We start from the raw sequence: 18,386 nt of genomic DNA, 5'->3' as shown, positions 1-18,386 counted from the left end.
GCTCTCCTAATTCTACTAATTTCATAGCTTTCTTTGAAGATCTGAAATATCTGAAATCTGCCTAGGGGATTTCCCAGGTCACCCGCAAGGAATGGCTGGATTCCTTACATATGGATGGTAGGGAGAATGAAGACCTCGTGTTCTCCATTCTCAATGATCAAGCTCACATTATCACCCATCCCAACCACATTCCTAACTGCTGTGACCACTCTCCCTAATATTCTGAATATTTTTTCACCTCTGTAGCCACACAGTCTGGCCTCCAATTGGTTCATGTAACCAGAATCTGTCTGCTTGTGTGCTGCCACCATTTGATAGACCTTGCAATACTCTGCAAGCTGCTGTATCAAATGATTACAGTGCAGCCATCGACAACTCAAGATTGGGCTGTTTGGACAACTTTCTTTTGCTACACCTTAAAGCTTTGGAGCACACTACCCTTTCATGTCTCCCAGTAACTGAGACCTGGCACTTTTTACAAGACAGGCTTTTCACTTTCTCCAAAATTCATAAATACTTTCTTTAATCTTTTCTTTTCCCTTTCATTAACCTCAACTTGTTTCAATTATGGCACAGCCTAGATGTGGAATTTTGTCTAAAAAGAATGTAACAAATGTAAAAGAAAGAAAAAAAAATACTGAAACCACAGACATCTATCCAGGCACCACACCCTTTCTGTGGCATCTCCTAAATGCTTCATATGACCTGGTTCAGCCCACTAACAGCAATTTACTGTATTCCTTCTTCAACCCACACATTTCTTTATGTTCAGGCCCTACCTGCTTGTGGTTACACCAAAAGTGAAAAGAGTTTTGGCAAGGTTGTATCATTAGAATGCAATCTCTTCAAAGAACCTGTCACTCCACAGGAGTCCATCTTGTTCTTGTTACTGACTATACTGGAACCTGATACTGTAGGACTGGAGAAGGGGTCCTTAGGGTTATAGATTGATAATAAGTTCACCTAAATTTTTTCTAAATTCAGCCTGTGAAAATGTTTTTAGAATTTTTTTCTCACACACTTGTGTGGAAGTCGAGAACATTATCTCGGAAAGCAAAAATGGGTATGTTTGAAGGAATAGTGGTTCCAACAATGTTGTATGGTTGCGAGGCGTGGGCTATGGATAGAGATGTGCGCAGGAGGATGGATGTGCTGGAAATGAGATGTTTGAGGACAATGTGTGGTGTGAGGTGGTTTGATCGAGTAAGTAACGTAAGGGTAAGAGAGATGTGTGGAAATAAAAAGAGCGTGGTTGAGAGAGCAGAAGAGGGTGTTTTGAAATGGTTTGGGCACATGGAGAGAATGAGTGAGGAAAGATTGACCAAGAGGATATATGTGTCGGAGGTGGAGGGAACGAGGAGAAGAGGGAGACCAAATTGGAGGTGGAAAGATGGAGTGAAAAAGATTTTGTGTGATCGGGGCCTGAACATGCAGGAGGGTGAAAGGAGGGCAAGGAATAGAGTGAATTGGAGCGATGTGGTATACAGGGGTTGACGTGCTGTCAGTGGATTGAATCAAGGCATGTGAAGCGTCTGGGGTAAACCATGGAAGGCTGTGTAGGTATGCATATTTGCGTGTGTGGACGTATGTACATGTGTATGGGGGGGGGGTTGGGCCATTTCTTTCGTCTGTTTCCTTGCGCTACCTCGCAAACGCGGGAGACAGCGACAAAGTATGAAAAAAAAAAATGAAAAAAAAAAAGAAAATTTTTTACATATCCACAGAACACAGAATTCAAAACACATTTTGATCTTGCTTCTTTTATGCACAGATAAGTGAATGCCATAAGTAAATGATACTCTTACACCATCTCCCATTTTATGGAAACATCATAAGTAGCTGAAAAATATCTTACCTCCTTTTTAACAGTTCCAATTGATCCCTCTCCGATCGTCTTTTAATTACCTCATCCAGTTTATCATGAACAAGAGTTGCCTTCTTAACAAAATTTTCGTACTTTTTCTTTTCTTCTTGCAATTGCTTTATCTGGGGATGATAAGAACATATTTGAACAAAACAAACGACTATACATTACCAAAATGCAGTGAAATTAAAGTAAATCACAATACTTTGCTACTTCAGAATACAATCTTAGTTAGGCACTGAAAAAAGTAAATGTTAAAAAAATCCCAGTAAGGTTCACTTCTTTTTGACAGGGAACTTAGATTTGGATATCTTGTTGAATGCACAAGGTATTGAAAAATTCAGTACATATTTCAAATACTTGACATATCATTCAGCTGCATGAATGAGGCTGGTGAGCCTATGGTGCTGTTAACCATATATCTTTTTTGTGTTTGTGCAGCATGGACAGTAGACTAAGTACCAAAAAATGGGGCGACTCATGAGATTTATACACTCGGATTGGTCAAACTATTATGGTACATGACATGATTCTTGAATTGGATGCCTCTGCCTTGAGGCAAAATGTACACCCATTAATATCCTCACAATGTTTTCAAACACTATATGCCCAAACTTTTTCCATATACCAATCGGTATAGGTGGTCAAAGATGTCAGTACGAGATCTTTGTCCTCACGTTATGAAATGATTTTTGAAGCTGTCATTCATACAAGATATTACTGCTGAAAACTATTAATAATCATGTTTCTTTGCATCAAAAACACGTTAAGTAAATACCAAGCATCTTGCTTGGTATGCCTGAAAATACTCCTGTAACAGATCAAACAACAATGAGGATGAATCTGGAAAGAAGCTGAGATGATTGTAAGCAGATTGTATGTTTTCTCAAAAAAGTAAGTAAGAATTGCTTAGAGAATTTAAAAGTCCAGATATCAACAAGAGATAAATATCAAAAGAAGAAACCAGTGTTCAAAGAGTGGAATAGCAGGGTATGACAGGTTTTGGTTTTAGAAAAGAAAGTGCACTAATACTTTTTTAATTGTAAAGAACAATTTTCTTGCATATGTATTGCATATAGGAATGTTGCTGCAAAGGATGTGGATAACAGAGATACATTACATTATACAGCAACTGGAAAAGTTAAAAATATATGGTGCAATAGTAAAGTTATCTGAAGACCAAAGATATGGCAATGAAGAGAGAACAGGAACAAGGCACTTTACCACTGATTACAGTCAGATACAAAAAGTTGTTAAAAACCTGGGTAGCATTAAGATTGTGGATTCCATCAGTAAGCCAGAATTAAATATAAGCTAATATTCCTGTGAGAGTAAGTGAGCTTGGGAAGGATACTTGTGTGAGGAAGTACCAGGAGAGACTGAGTACAGAGTGGAAAAAGGTGAGAACAAAGGGCGTAAGGGGAGTGGGGGAGGAATGGGATGTATTTAGGGAAGCAGTGATGGCTTGCACAAGAGATGCAGGTGGCATGAGAAGCGTGGGAGGTGGGTAGATTAGAAAGGGTAGTGAGTGGTGGGATGAAGAAGTAAGACTATCAGTGAAAGAGAAGAGAGAGGCATTTGGACGATTTTTGCAGGGAAATAATGCAAATGAGTGGGAGATGTATAAAAGAAAGGGGCAGGAGGTCAAGAGAAAAGTGCAAGAGGTGTAAAAGAGGGCAAATGAGAGTTGGGGTGAGAGAGTATCATTAAATTTTAGGGAGAATAAAAAGATGTTTTGGAAGGAGGTAAATAAAGTGCATAAGACAAAGGAACAAATGGAAACTTCAGTGAAGGGGGCTAATGGGGAGGTGATAACAAGTAGTGGTGATGTGAGAAGGAGATGGAGTGAGTATTTTGAAGGTTTGTTGAATGTGTTTGATGATAGAGTGGCAGATATAGGGTGTTTTGGTCGAGGTGGTGTGCAAAGTGAGAGGGTTAGGGAAAATGATTTGGTAAACAGAGAAGAGGTAGTAAAAGCTTTGCGGAAGATGAAAGCCGGCAAGGCAGCAGGTTTGGATGGTATTGCAGTGGAATTTATTAAAAAAGGGGGTGACTGTATTATTGACTGGTTGGTAAGGTTATTTAATGTATGTATGACTCGTGGTGAGGTGCCTGAGGATTGGCAGAATGCGTGCATAGTGCCATTGTACAAAGGCAAAGGGGATAAGAGTGAGTGCTCAAATTACAGAGGTATAAGTTTGTTGAGTATTCCTGGTAAATTATATGGGAGGGTATTGATTGAGAGGGTGAAGGCATGTACAGAGCATCAGATTGGGGAAGAGCAGTGTGGTTTCAGAAGTGGTAGAGGATGTGTGGATCAGGTGTTTGCTTTGAAGAATGTATGTGAGAAATACTTAGAAAAGCAAATGGATTTTTATGTAGCATTTATGGATCTGGAGAAGGCATATGATAGAGTTGATAGAGATGCTCTGTGGAAGGTATTAAGAATATATGGTGTGGGAGGCAAGTTGTTAGAAGCAGTGAAAAGTTTTTATCGAGGATGTAAGGCATGTGTACGTGTAGGAAGAGAGTAAAGTGATTGGTTCTCAGTGAATGTAGGTTTGCGGCAGGGTTGTGTGATGTCTCCATGGTTGTTTAATTTGTTTATGGATGGGGTTGTTAGGGAGGTGAATGCAAGAGTTTTGGAAAGAGGGGCAAGTATGAAGTCTGTTGTGGATGAGAGAGCTTGGGAAGTGAGTCAGTTGTTGTTCACTGATGATACAGCGCTGGTGGCCGATTCATGTGAGAAACTGCAGAAGCTGGTGACTGAGTTTGGTAAAGTGTGTGAAAGAAGAAAGTTAAGAGTAAATGTGAATAAGAGCAAGATAATTAGGTACAGTAGGGTTGAAGGTCAAGTCAATTGGGAGGTAAGTTTGAATGGAGAAAAACTGGAGGAAGTAAAGTGTTTTAGATATCTGGGAGTGGATCTGGCAGCAGATGGAACCATGGAAACGGAAGTGGATCATAGGGTGGGGGAGGGGGCGAAAATCCTGGGAGCCTTGAAGAATGTGTGGAAGTCGAGAACATTATCTTGGAAAGCAAAAATGGGTATGTTTGAAGGAATAGTGGTTCCAACAATGTTGTATGGTTGCGAGGCGTGGGCTATGGATAGAGTTGTGCGCAGGAGGATGGATGTGCTGGAAATGAGATGTTTGAGGACAATGTGTGGTGTGAGGTGGTTTGATCGAGTAAGTAATGTACGGGTAAGAGAGATGTGTGGAAATAAAAAGAGCGTGGTTGAGAGAGCAGAAGAGGGTGTTTTGAAATGGTTTGGGCACATGGAGAGAATGAGTGAGGAAAGATTGACCAAGAGGATATATGTGTCGGAGGTGGAGGGAACGAGGAGAAGTGGGAGACCAAATTGGAGGTGGAAAGATGGAGTGAAAAAGATTTTGTGTAATCGGGGCCTGAACATGCAGGAGGGTGAAAGGAGGGCAAGGAATAGAGTGAATTCGATCGATGTGGTATACCGGGGTTGACGTGCTGTCAGTGGATTGAATCAGGGCATGTGAAGCGTCTGGGGTAAACCATGGAAAGCTGTGTAGGTATGTATATTTGCGTGTGTGGACGTATGTATATACATGTGTATGGGGGTGGGTTGGGCCATTTCTTTCATCTGTTTCCTTGCGCTACCTCGCAAACGCGGGAGACAGCGGCAAAAAAAAAAAAAAAAAAAATAGAGAAGAGGTAGTAAAAGCTTTGTGGAAGATGAAAGCTGGCAAGGCAGCGGGTTTGGATGGTATTGCAGTGGAATTAATTAAAAAAAGGAGGTGACTGTATTATTGACTGGTTGGTAAGGTTATTTAATGTATGTATGACTCATGGTGAGGTGCCTGAGGATTGGTGGAATGCTAGCATAGTGCCATTGTATAAAGGCAAAGGGGATAAAAGTGAGTGCTCAAATTACAGAGGTATAAGTTTGTTGAGTATTCCTGGGAAATTACATGGGAGGGTATTGATTGAGAGGGTGAAGGCATGTACAGAGCATCAGATTGGGGAAGAGCAGTGTGGTTTCAGAAGTGCTAAAGGATGTGTGGATCAGGTGTTTGCTTTGAAGAATGTATGTGAAAAATACTTAGAAAAGCAAATGGATTTGTATGTAGCATTTATGGATCTGGAGAAGGCATATGATAGAGTTGATAGAGATGCTCTGTGGAAGGTATTAAGAATATATGGTGTGGGAGGCAAGTTGTTAGAAGCAGTGAAAATTTTTATCAAGGATGTAAGGCATGTGTATGTGTAGGAAGAGAGGAAAGTGATTGGTTCTCAGTGAATGTAGGTTGGCGGCAGGGGTGTGTGAAGTCTCCATGGTTGTTCAATTTGTTTATGGATGGGGTTGTTGGGGAGGTGAATCAAGAGTTTTGGAAAGAGGGGCAAGTATACAGTTTGTTGTGGATGAGAGAGATTGGGAAGTGAGTCTGTTGTTGTTTGCTGATGATACAGCGCTGGTGGCTGATTCAGGTGAGAAACTGCAGAAGCTGGTGACTGAGTTTGGTAAAGTGTGTGAAAGAAGAAAGCTGAGAGTAAATGTGAATAAGAGCAAGGTTATTAGGTACAGTATGGTTGAAGGACAAGTCAACCGGGAGGTAAGTTTGAATGGAGAAAAATTGGAGGAAGTGAAGTGTTTTAGATATCTGGGAGTGGATTTGGCAGCGGATGGAACCATGGAAGCAGAAGTGAATCCTAGGGTGGGGGAGGGGGCGAAAGTTCTGGGAGCATTGAAAAATGTGTGGAAGTCAAGAACATTATCTCGAAAAGCAAAAATGGGTATGTTTGAAGGAATAGTGGTTCCAACAATGTTATATGGTTGCGAGGTGTGGGCTATGGATAGAGTTGTGCGCAGGAGGGTGGATGTGCTGGAAATGAGATGTTTGAGGACAATATGTGGTGTGAGGTGGTTTGATCGAGTAAGTAATAACAGGGTAAGAGAGATGTGTGGTAATAAAAAGAGTGTGGTTGAGAGAGCAGAAGAGGGTGTTTTGAAATGGTTTGGTCACATGGAGAGAATGATTGAGGAGAGATTGACAAAGAGGATTTATGTGTCAGAGGTGGAGGGAACAAGGAGAAGTGGGAGACCAAATTGGAGGTGGAGAGATGGAGTGAAAAAGATTTTGAGTGATCAGGGCCTGAACATGCAGGAGGGTGAAAGGCGTGCAAGGAATGGAGTGAATTGGAACGATGTGGTATACCAGGGTCGATGTGCTGTCAATGAATTGAACCAGGGCATGTGAAGCATCTGGGGTAAACCATGGAAAGTTCTGTGGGGCCTGGATGTGGAAAGGGAGCTGTGGTTTCAGTGCATTATTACATGACAGCTAGAGACTGAGTGTGAACGTTGCGCTACCTCGCTAATGCGAGAGACAGCGAGAAAGCAAAATAAATAAATAATACCTGATACAAAATTCTGCATCAGAAAAAATTTGTGGCTTTTGTGATGAATCAAAAATTAATCTTGACATCATATACTTTTAGAAAACTGTGAAAGCAAGCTCCATGTAAATCAAGAGTTGAGAGGTCTTGCCTTTAAAATATTCATGCCAAAATCTACATTTGATGTTGCAAAGAAGCACATCAATACTTGGTCTGCTACTGAGTGGGAAATTTATTAAGAAGAATGTATGTGAGAAATACTTAGAAATGCAAATGGATTTGTATGTAGCATTTATGGATCTGGAGAAGGCATATGATAGAGTTGATAGAGATGCTCTGTGGAAGGTATTAAGAATATATGGTGTGGGAGGCAAGTTGTTAGAAGCAGTGAAAAGTTTTTATCGAGGATGTAAGGCATATGTACGTGTAGGAAGAGAGGAAAGTGAGTGTTTCTCAGTGAATGTAGGTTTGCGGCAGGGGTGTGTGATGTCTCCATGATTGTTTAATTTGTTTATGGATGGGGTTGTTAGGGAGGTAAATGCAAGAGTTTTGGAAAGAGGGGCAAGTATGAAGTCTGTTGGGGATGAGAGAGCTTGGGAAGTGAGTCAGTTGTTGTTCGCTGATGACACAGCGCTGGTGGCTGATTCATGTGTGAAACTGCAGAAGCTGGTGACTGAGTTTGGTAAAGTGTGTGGAAGAAGAAAGTTAAGAGTAAATGTGAATAAGAGCAAGGTTATTAGGTACAGTAGGGTTGAGGGTCAAGTCAATTGGGAGGTGAGTTTGAATGGAGAAAAACTGGAGGAAGTGAAGTGTTTTAGATATCTGGGAGTGGATCTGGCAGCGGATGGAACCATGGAAGCGGAAGTGGATCATAGGGTGGGGGAGGGGGCGAAAATTCTGGGGGCCTTGAAGAATGTGTGGAAGTCGAGAACATTATCTCGGAAAGCAAAAATGGGTATGTTTGAAGGAATAGTGGTTCCAACAATGTTGTATGGTTGCGAGGCGTGGGCTATGGATAGAGTTGTGCGCAGGAGGATGGATGTGCTGGAAATGAGATGTTTGAGGACAATGTGTGGTGTGAGGTGGTTTGATCGAGTGAGTAACGTAAGGGTAAGAGAGATGTGTGGAAATAAAAAGAGCGTGGTTGAGAGAGCAGAAGAGGGTGTTTTGAAGTGGTTTGGGCACATGGAGAGGATGAGTGAGGAAAGATTGACCAAGAGGATATATGTGTCGGAGGTGGAGGGAACAAGGAGAAGAGGGAGACCAAATTGGAAGTGGAAGGATGGAGTGAAGGGGATTTTGTGTGATCGGGGCCTGAACATGCAAGGAGGGTGAGAGGAGGGCGGGGAACAGAGTGAATTGGAGCGATGTGGTATACCGGGGCTGACGTGCTGTCAGTGGATTGAATCAGGGCATGTGGGGCGCTTGGGGTAAACCATGGAAAGCTGTGTAGGTATGTATATTTGCGTGTGTGGACGTATGTATATACATGTGTATGGGGGGGGGTTGGGCCATTTCTTTCATCTGTTTCCTTGCGCTACCTCGCAAACGCGGGAGACAGCGACAAAGTATTAAAAAAAAAAAAAAAAAAAAAAAAAAAATTCAAAGCCTGAAAGACTTCACCTTACTTTACTTTTAGTCTTTTTATTTTATGTTCCAGTTTCAAACAAATCGACATAAAGTCTGGGTCTTCATCAGAATATAGAGAGGATTACAAAAGGGACAAAGAAGAGACAAGGGAAAGAATATATGAATGTCAGAGGAAGTGAAAAACCTGCCTTTTAAAATGTGCTAGGTCTTATTTACAGTTATCGAAATGACACACCCTTGAGTTACTAATGGCCACACAGTAATCATGTGATGCAGCATCTTGCCAAGTACTGTATGGTCTAGCAAGTAGTGGAGGCACACAAGCAGCCAGCACTAAGGAGCAAAAACCAAAGTAATACCTATAGAAGAGGGAAAGTGGACCAACATTGCGGCATAGGGAAAGGGGGTCAAGTTTGGAAGTTTGCCTGGGAGAGTTTAAAAGTTGAACCACTCTCGATTCAACTCTGATAAGTAAGGATGAAGAGCTAGAACTACCCCAGATATGAAAGCAGTAATCCATACAAGAATGTATGAATTCTTTGTATAAATGGAGCAACTGTTCAAAAGAGAAGTTTCGACATCTAAACAGGACATTCAGTTTCTTGGAGGCAGACTTAGCTATTTCTGTAATGTGAGGTTTCCAAGGAGTGGATGTTACAGTGGTACCAAATATGTTCATTGATACAAGAGGTGGAATTAAAGAACTGTTAAAATAGACAAGAGTTGTTAGTTTTGGATAGAGATGGATATCAACTGGGTCTTGGAGGCATTAAACTCAACTAGATTTTGTTACTGAGACATCCTTTCCAAACCTGAATTTACTGAGGAACTGTGTCAACACAAGATGCAGATTAAATGAAAAGGAGCAGAATGGAAGGAAATGAATGAATGCAGCATTGAATTGTCAGCGTATGAGTGCATTTGGTTGTTTGTGAAAGGGAGGAAATCACTGAAAAAAGGAAGTGTAGGGGACAGGACAAAACCCTGAGGGGAATCACTGTTGGAGAAAGAGGAGGGAGGATACTGATCCATCAATAACCACAGAGATAGAACAGCTAAAGGAACACAGTGTGGGAAGGAAGCCAAAAGATGGGAGCATAGAGATGAGACCCCAATGTAACGCCCAGTCAAACGCTTTGGATATGTTAAGGGCAACAACACACGACTCCACAAAATCTTTCAGAGATGATGATGACATTAGTAAGATGGGAAAGAATATTACCAGCGTATCTTGCTTATGAAAGTCATAATGGTGATCAGAGAGAAAACTAAGTTTCAAAGTATCTAGGGATATGGGAGGTCAGGAGGGATTCGAAGACTTTGGAAATGATAAATGTGTAAGTAACAGGATACTAATTAGAGGGGTCAGAACAGTCACCCATCTTAGGGATGGAGTATATCAACGCTTGCTTTCATGGAGAAAAAATTTGTTTTTAAACAGAAAAGAAAAAGACAAGCAAGAAGTTCAAAGGCATTTTTTTTATTACTTAGGAATGATGTCATCAGGACCATAAGCCTTGCTTGCGTCCAGAGAGAGAAGTGCTTTTTGGACATTCCGCACAGAGATTAAAGAGGATGATAGGATAAGAAAGAGGAGCATCAGGGGGTTAGGGAATGTTAATCATCCAAGGTGTAGTTAGCTTAACTTTACTCTCCTAAATGTATCATCATCATTTCACATCTAAAGGCTAGTTAACTATGATTAAGTGTGTCTTGTAAGCGTTATGTTTGACTTTGTTAGGGGGTAAAGTTTCAGTTCAGAAGCATTACTGAAAAACTTTTGGATTTGAAAGATATCCATTTCTCCTCACTATTAGTGATTTAGACTAGGGGAACATGACATGGAGTACAATCTTCTTGTCTTACGAAAATTAACAAATGAGTTGGGATGATTATGATCAAAGAAAATGTGGGGAAAAAGTTGATGAAACAATAAAACCAGATCAACTGAGAAGGTGCCTCCCTTTACGTTTCTCTAAGATAGGCTGGGCCAGGCCAGGTTAAGTTAAGCTAGGTTAAAGTAGGTTAGCTTGAGTTAGGTTAGATTACATTAAGGTACAAATTTATCCTAACTTGCCCTATCTTGGAAAAATACCTGGGAAGGGGATCTTAAGTGACTCACCAAACCCATTAATACCTCAAATAACTTCAATTTGGGGCCAAGACTTGTCTTAATTTTGAGTAACACACTACCATTGTAATCATCTTCCTTCTACTGTAAATGCACACCACAACAATAGCATACACACCTCCCAGCACATAAGTGCATACCTCACAAGTGCAGCTAACATACCTTCCAGCACACAAGTGCATAGACAACATCACATTCAAAAACTCCCTCTCCAACATAGATCCGAGTTCCATTCTGACCAACCGGTTGGATCTCGAAATGGACACGTCGGCATGGCACGTAGAATTCATATACTTGTACAGCATTCTTTTATCCTACTCGATTTCTATCAAGATTAAATCAATTTTTATTAACCAGCTTTATTGTGTGATTCTGTAGTTTCTTTTTACCTTTTATTTAAGACTGTTTAGTTCAAATTTCATTTTTTCAGTCAACAACATAGTCACCCCCTTTCTTAATAAATTCTACTGCAATACCATCCAAACCCGCTTCCTTGCTGGATTTCATCTTCCACAAACTTTCACTACCTCTTCTCTCTTACCCAAACCATTCTCCCAAACCCTCTCACTTCGCATACCATCCCGACCAAAACACCCAACATCTGCCACTCTGTCATTAAACACATTCAAAAAACCTTCAAAATACTCACTCCATCTTCTCACTTCATCACTACCTGTTATTACAACCCTCTTGCCTCCTTCTCCGATGTTCCCATTTGTTCTCTTGTCTTACGCACATTATTTAGCTCCTTCCAAAACATCTTTTTATTCTCCTTAGAGTTTAATGATACTCTCACCCGAATTCTCATAAATTTGCCCTCATTTTCAACCCTTGCACCTTCCTCTTGACCTCCTATTGCTTTCTTTTATACATCTCCCAGTCATTTGCACCCATTCCTTGTAATCATCGTCCAAATGCCTCTCTTTTCTGTTTCACTAACAACTTCTTCATCCCACCACTCGCTACCCTTTCTAATCTGCCCACCTCCCTCCTCTCTCATGCATGCCGCATGTATCTTTTGCACATGCTATCACTGCTTCTCTAAATACATCCCATCTCACCTTTTCCCATCTTACACTCAATCTCTCCTGGTACTTCCTCACACGAGTGTTCTTGCCAAGCTCACTTACTCTCACCACTCTTTTCTTTCCAACACTCTTATTTTTTTGAAAACCTCTACAAATCTTCAAATTTGCCTCCATAAGATAGTGATCAGGCATCCCTCCAGCTACCCTCTCAGCACATTAATATCCAAAAAGTCTCTCTTTATTGGCTATCAATTCACATGTAATCCAATAATGCCCTTTGACCATCTCTCCTCTCATACATATACTTCAAGTATATCTCTCATTTTAAACCAGGTATTCCCAAAAACCAGTATTTTTTCAGCACATAAATCCACAAGCTCTTCACCATTTCCATTCACAACACTGAATACCTCATGTACACCAATTATACCCTCAACTGCCACATTACTCACCCTCACATTTGTCACCAATCACTAATACCCGATCTCATGCATCAAAGCTGCTGACACACTCACTCAGCCGCTCCCAAAACACTTGCCTTTCATGATCTTTCTTCTCGTGACCAGGTGCATAAGCACCAATAATCACCCATCTATCATCACCCACTTTCAGTTTTACCCACATCAATCTAGAATTTACTTCCTTACACTCTACCACACACTCCCACAACTCCTGCTTCAGCAGTAGGGCTACTCCTTCCCTAGCTTCTGTCCTCTCACCAACCCCTCACTTTACTCCCAAGACTTTTCCAAAGCATCCTTCCCCTTTACCCTTGAGTACTGTTTCACTCAGAGCCAGAACATCAAAGTTTCTACGCTCAAACATATTACCTATCTCTCCTTTCTTCTCATCTTGGTTACATCCACATACATGCAGACACCACAATCTGAGCCTTTGAGGAGGATGGGCACTCCCCACTTGACTCCTTCTGTTTTCCCTTTTAGAAATTGAAATACGAGGAGAGGGTTTCCAGTTCCCAACTCCCGCCCCCTTTAGTTGCCTTCTACGATACGCAGGAAATACGTGGGAAGTACTTTCTTCCCTACTCTCCCTGTTGATTGGTTCGTAAGGATATTCATTGTATGTATGGATCATGGTGAAGTGCCTGAGGATTGGCAGAATGCAGGCATAATAACATTGTATAAAGGAAAAGGGGATAAAGATGAGTGTTCAAACTACAGAGGCACAAGTTTGTTGAATATTCCTAGGAAATTGTAAGGGAAGGTACTGATTGAGAGGGTGAAGGCATGTATAGAGCAGCAGAGTGGGGAAGAGCAGTGTGGTTTCAGAAGAGGTAGAGGATGTGTGGAATAGGTGTTTGCTTTAAAGAATGTGCGTGAGAAATACTTAGAAAGACAGATGGATTTGTACATAGCATTTATGGATCTGGAGAAGGCGGATGATAGGGCTGATAGAAATGCTTTGTGGAAGGTCTTAAGAGTATATGGTGTGGGAGGAAAGCTACTAGAAGCAGTGAAAAGTTTTTACCAAGGATGTTAGGCATGTGTACGAGTATGATGAGTGAAGGTCAGTCTGCAGCAGCTGTGTGTGATGTCCCCTTGGTTGTCAAATTTGTTTATGGATGGGGTTGTTAGTGAGGCAAATGCATGAGTTTTGGAGCAAGGGGCAAGTATGCAGTCTGTTGGGGATGAAAGGGCCTGGGAAATGAGTCAGTTGTAGTTCGCCAATGGTACAGCTCTGGTGGCTGACTTGTGTGAGAAACGGCAGAAGTTAGTGTGTGAGTTTGGAAAAGTGTGTGAAAGAAGAGAGATGAGAGTAAATGTGAATAAGAGCACGTTTATAGGTTCACAAGGGTTGAGGGACAAGTTAACAGGGATGTAAGTTTGAATGGAGTAAAATTGGAGGAAGTGAAGTGTTTTAGATATCTGGGAGTGGACTTCACAGCAAATGGAACCATGGATGTGGAAGTGAGTCAGAGTAGGGGAGAGGGTGAAGGTTCTGGAAGTGATGAAGAATGTGTGGAAGAACGAACAGTATCTTGGAGAGCAAAAATGGGTATGTTTGAAGGAATAGTAGTTCCAACACTGTTGTATGGTTGCGAGGCATGGGCTATAGATAGGGTTGTACAGAGGAGGGTGGATGTGTTGGAAATGAAATGTTTGAGGACAATGTGATGTGTGAGGTGGTTGGATCGAGTAAGTAAAGAAAGGGTAAGAGAGATGTGTGAAAAGAGTGTGGTTGAGAGAGCAGAAGAGGGTGTGTTGAAATGGTTTGGACATGGAGAAAATGAGTGAGGAAAGATTGACGAAGAGGATATATGTCAGAGGAGGAGGGAACAAGAAGCGCGAGACCAAATTGGAGGTGGATGGATGGAGTGAAAAAGATTTTGAGTGATCGGGGTCTGAACACACAGGAGGGTGAGAGGCATGCAAGAAATAGTGAATTAGAACGATGTGGTATAACAGGGTTGAAGTGCTGTCAATGGACTGAACCAGGGCATGTGAAATGTCTAGGTTAAAGGAAAGGTCTGAGGGGCCTGGATATGGATAGGGAGCTATGGTTTCAGTGCATTACAAATGACAGTTAGAGACTGAGTGTGTACGAATGTGGCCTTTTTGTCTGGTAACGCCAGGAATGGATGAAGGCAAGCAAGTATATGTACAAGTGTATATATGTATATGTCAGTGTATATACATGTGTATATGAGTGGTTGGGCCATTCTTCATCTGTTTCCTGGTGCTACCTTGCTGATGTGGGAAGTGGCAATCTAGTATAATATAATAGAATTCAATTCCATTGTATTATTTGTCATATCTTTTTTCTGGCTAGATGAAGGGATGGTTGTAAGTCACATAGGTAATAAGTAGGGGATCAGGTGTACTGAAATTAAGTTGATTTGAGTTGCCAGAAAAGTTCGGTAAGGATTTCATATCTGTTGACATCCAGAATGATTCATATGCTTTAACCCCACATTTTCCCAGATAAATCATAACCCTTTAAATTACTTTCCCTCATTCTAAGGCCATTCCGCAAGAAACTTTTCTGTATATGAAGTCCAGTGATATGTTTTTTACAAATTCATATGCTAGTTCTGTGGTGCCCCGAAACTGTAACTACCATTTTCTTACCCCACACTTTCCTTCTACTTCAGTGTCTACATAATTTGTGAAGTTTGTCACTGAATTATGTTCTACATCATATTCTAAATCTGCAAAATGTGAGTGTCATTCATGTGATTTTTATCATGTTTCTACTTGCAACAAAGCAGAACTACGGTTATAATTTATTGGTTACCCTTGCATCAAAAGTTATGATTCTGTTCTGTTCTGCTAGTGTTGTATTTAAATGCAATAATTGCACAGCATGATTTGGAGCATCACGTTTTCTTGAATGACAACATAGGTTATAATGGTGAGGGTTATGAATATCTTAGGATATAAGGGGTAGATTAACATACAGATGCATAAAGCATCAACAGAAAATCAACTAAAGTTACATAAATAATTTAAATGCTTCACATGCCTTTACATTGAAATAACTTCAACTAAAAATATCTTGATGTTTAAGAAATTTTTCTAGTCAAAAATACCAGCCACACTAGTGGCTGACTATTACAAAAATGGCACCATGCAATCTCCAGGAGAAGACCAATTTAATAATAGTATTTTTCATCTCTACTGTACATTTCAGCCACTAAGTGATTTTCGTAGGGTCTGAGTTTTACGTGTCAACTATTCTAACATCAATTATCCCAAGTTTTTGTGACATACATAACCCTCACTGCTATAATCTTATTCAGTATTCAATAAAATACAATGCTTTCCAATTTAGTCCATTCTCTAGATATAATACTACACTGCAAAACAAAATCGTTCAGTTTCCATTTCATAGTGATTTACAATCATATCATTCAATATCTAAAGTTAACAGTGATGGTGATCTAAGGTAGACCCTTACTGCCGTATCTAATGTTGGTATCATGCTCTTCACATCTTACTGCATTCAAAGAAAAAAAAAATACAGAACAAAATCACTGCAAGAGACAACTAATAAATCACCATGTAAATTATCATCAGATTATAATAATTATAATGACCTTCTCTCTGTATGCTGCCAAAGTCCTGGCGTTATTATTGGCCATCATTTCTGCCTCTTCCTTGGCCAGCCTCATCATCAACTGGTTGTCATCGGGTAACTCGAGTAAGGATGACTCCAATTTAGCCTCGATCTCGCTCTTGAGTCGCATTTTGGTCTTCATCATCTGGTCAATATCTTTCTCTTGGTGCAGAGCTGGCTCCTCGGGCAGAGTCTCCGTCGTCTCTCCAATTTCCTCATTTAGCTCCTCCAACTCTTGTTGTATTCTGGCTTTCAGATCCGTAAGTCGGTGATCCTTTGGTCATGGATCCTTAAGTCGGTGATGCTTAAGTCGATGATCCTTAAGTCGGTGATCCTTTGGTCATGGATCCTTAAGTCGGTGATCCTTTGGTCATGGATCCTTAAGTCGGTGATCCTTTGGTCATGGATCCTTAAGTCGGTGATGCTTAAGTCGATGATCCTTAAGTCGGTGATGCTTAAGTCGATGATCCTTAAGTCGGTGATCCTTTGGTCATGGATCCTTAAGTCGGTGATCCTTTGGTCATGGATCCTTAAGTCGGTGATCCTTTGGTCATGGATCCTTAAGTCGGTGATGCTTAAGTCGATGATCCTTAAGTCGGTGATCCTTTGGTCATGGATCCTTAAGTCGGTGATCCTTTGGTCATGGATCCTTAAGTCGGTGATCCTTTGGTCATGGATCCTTAAGTCGGTGATCCTTTGGTCATGGATCCTTAAGTCGGTGATGCTTAAGTCGATGATCCTTAAGTCGGTGATCCTTTGGTCATGGATCCTTAAGTCGGTGATCCTTTGGTCATGGATCCTTAAGTCGGTGATCCTTTGGTCATGGATCCTTAAGTCGGTGATGCTTAAGTCGATGATCCTTAAGTCGGTGATGCTTAAGTCGATGATCCTTAAGTCGGTGATGCTTAAGTCGATGATCCTTAAGTCGGTGATCCTTTGGTCATGGATCCTTAAGTCGGTGATGCTTAAGTCGATGATCCTTAAGTCGGTGATCCTTTGGTCATGGATCCTTAAGTCGGTGATGCTTAAGTCGATGATCCTTAAGTCGGTGATCCTTTGGTCATGGATCCTTAAGTCGGTGATCCTTTGGTCATGGATCCTTAAGTCGGTGATCCTTTGGTCATGGATCCTTAAGTCGGTGATCCTTTGGTCATGGATCCTTAAGTCGGTGATCCTTTGGTCATGGATCCTTAAGTCGGTGATGCTTAAGTCGATGATCCTTAAGTCGGTGATGCTTAAGTCGATGATCCTTAAGTCGGTGATCCTTTGGTCATGGATCCTTAAGTCGGTGATGCTTAAGTCGATGATCCTTAAGTCGGTGATGCTTAAGTCGATGATCCTTAAGTCGGTGATGCTTAAGTCGATGATCCTTAAGTCGGTGATCCTTTGGTCATGGATCCTTAAGTCGGTGATCCTTTGGTCATGGATCCTTAAGTCGGTGATGCTTAAGTCGATGATCCTTAAGTCGGTGATGCTTAAGTCGATGATCCTTAAGTCGGTGATGCTTAAGTCGATGATCCTTAAGTCGGTGATCCTTTGGTCATGGATCCTTAAGTCGGTGATCCTTTGGTCATGGATCCTTAAGTCGGTGATCCTTTGGTCATGGATCCTTAAGTCGGTGATCCTTTGGTCATGGATCCTTAAGTCGGTGATGCTTAAGTCGATGATCCTTAAGTCGGTGATCCTTTGGTCATGGATCCTTAAGTCGGTGATGCTTAAGTCGATGATCCTTAAGTCGGTGATGCTTAAGTCGATGATCCTTAAGTCGGTGATCCTTTGGTCATGGATCCTTAAGTCGGTGATCCTTTGGTCATGGATCCTTAAGTCGGTGATCCTTTGGTCATGGATCCTTAAGTCGGTGATCCTTTGGTCATGGATCCTTAAGTCGGTGATGCTTAAGTCGATGATCCTTAAGTCGGTGATGCTTAAGTCGATGATCCTTAAGTCGGTGATGCTTAAGTCGATGATCCTTAAGTCGGTGATGCTTAAGTCGATGATCCTTAAGTCGGTGATCCTTTGGTCATGGATCCTTAAGTCGGTGATCCTTTGGTCATGGATCCTTAAGTCGGTGATGCTTAAGTCGATGATCCTTAAGTCGGTGATCCTTTGGTCATGGATCCTTAAGTCGGTGATGCTTAAGTCGATGATCCTTAAGTCGGTGATCCTTTGGTCATGGATCCTTAAGTCGGTGATCCTTTGGTCATGGATCCTTAAGTCGGTGATGCTTAAGTCGATGATCCTTAAGTCGGTGATCCTTTGGTCATGGATCCTTAAGTCGGTGATCCTTTGGTCATGGATCCTTAAGTCGGTGATCCTTTGGTCATGG

The 18,386-nt window shown here is 41.3% G+C and overlaps 2 protein-coding genes across 4 annotated transcripts in view; one reads left to right on the top strand and one right to left on the bottom strand.

Annotated features, from left to right (window-relative positions):
- LOC139755047 (uncharacterized) overlaps positions 1 to 18,386 on the top strand; it is a 196,776-nt gene that overhangs the window by 5,327 nt on the left and 173,063 nt on the right. The window lies entirely within an intron of this gene.
- The window catches only part of LOC139754939 (uncharacterized), a 43,212-nt gene that overhangs the window by 19,381 nt on the left and 5,445 nt on the right, over positions 1 to 18,386 (bottom strand). Inside the window, exons 3-4 of the mRNA XM_071672758.1 lie at positions 16,041 to 16,334; positions 1,856 to 1,986 (exon numbers count right to left, since the gene is read on the bottom strand). Of these exons, the coding sequence (XP_071528859.1) occupies positions 1,856 to 1,986; positions 16,041 to 16,334 (425 nt within the window). The remainder of the gene's footprint in view (positions 1 to 1,855; positions 1,987 to 16,040; positions 16,335 to 18,386) is intronic.

Source organism: Panulirus ornatus, chromosome 18 (assembly GCF_036320965.1).
Source record: "Panulirus ornatus isolate Po-2019 chromosome 18, ASM3632096v1, whole genome shotgun sequence".
NCBI classification, from domain to species: domain Eukaryota; kingdom Metazoa; phylum Arthropoda; class Malacostraca; order Decapoda; family Palinuridae; genus Panulirus; species Panulirus ornatus.
This window is presented reverse-complemented; position numbering and strand designations above follow the sequence as displayed.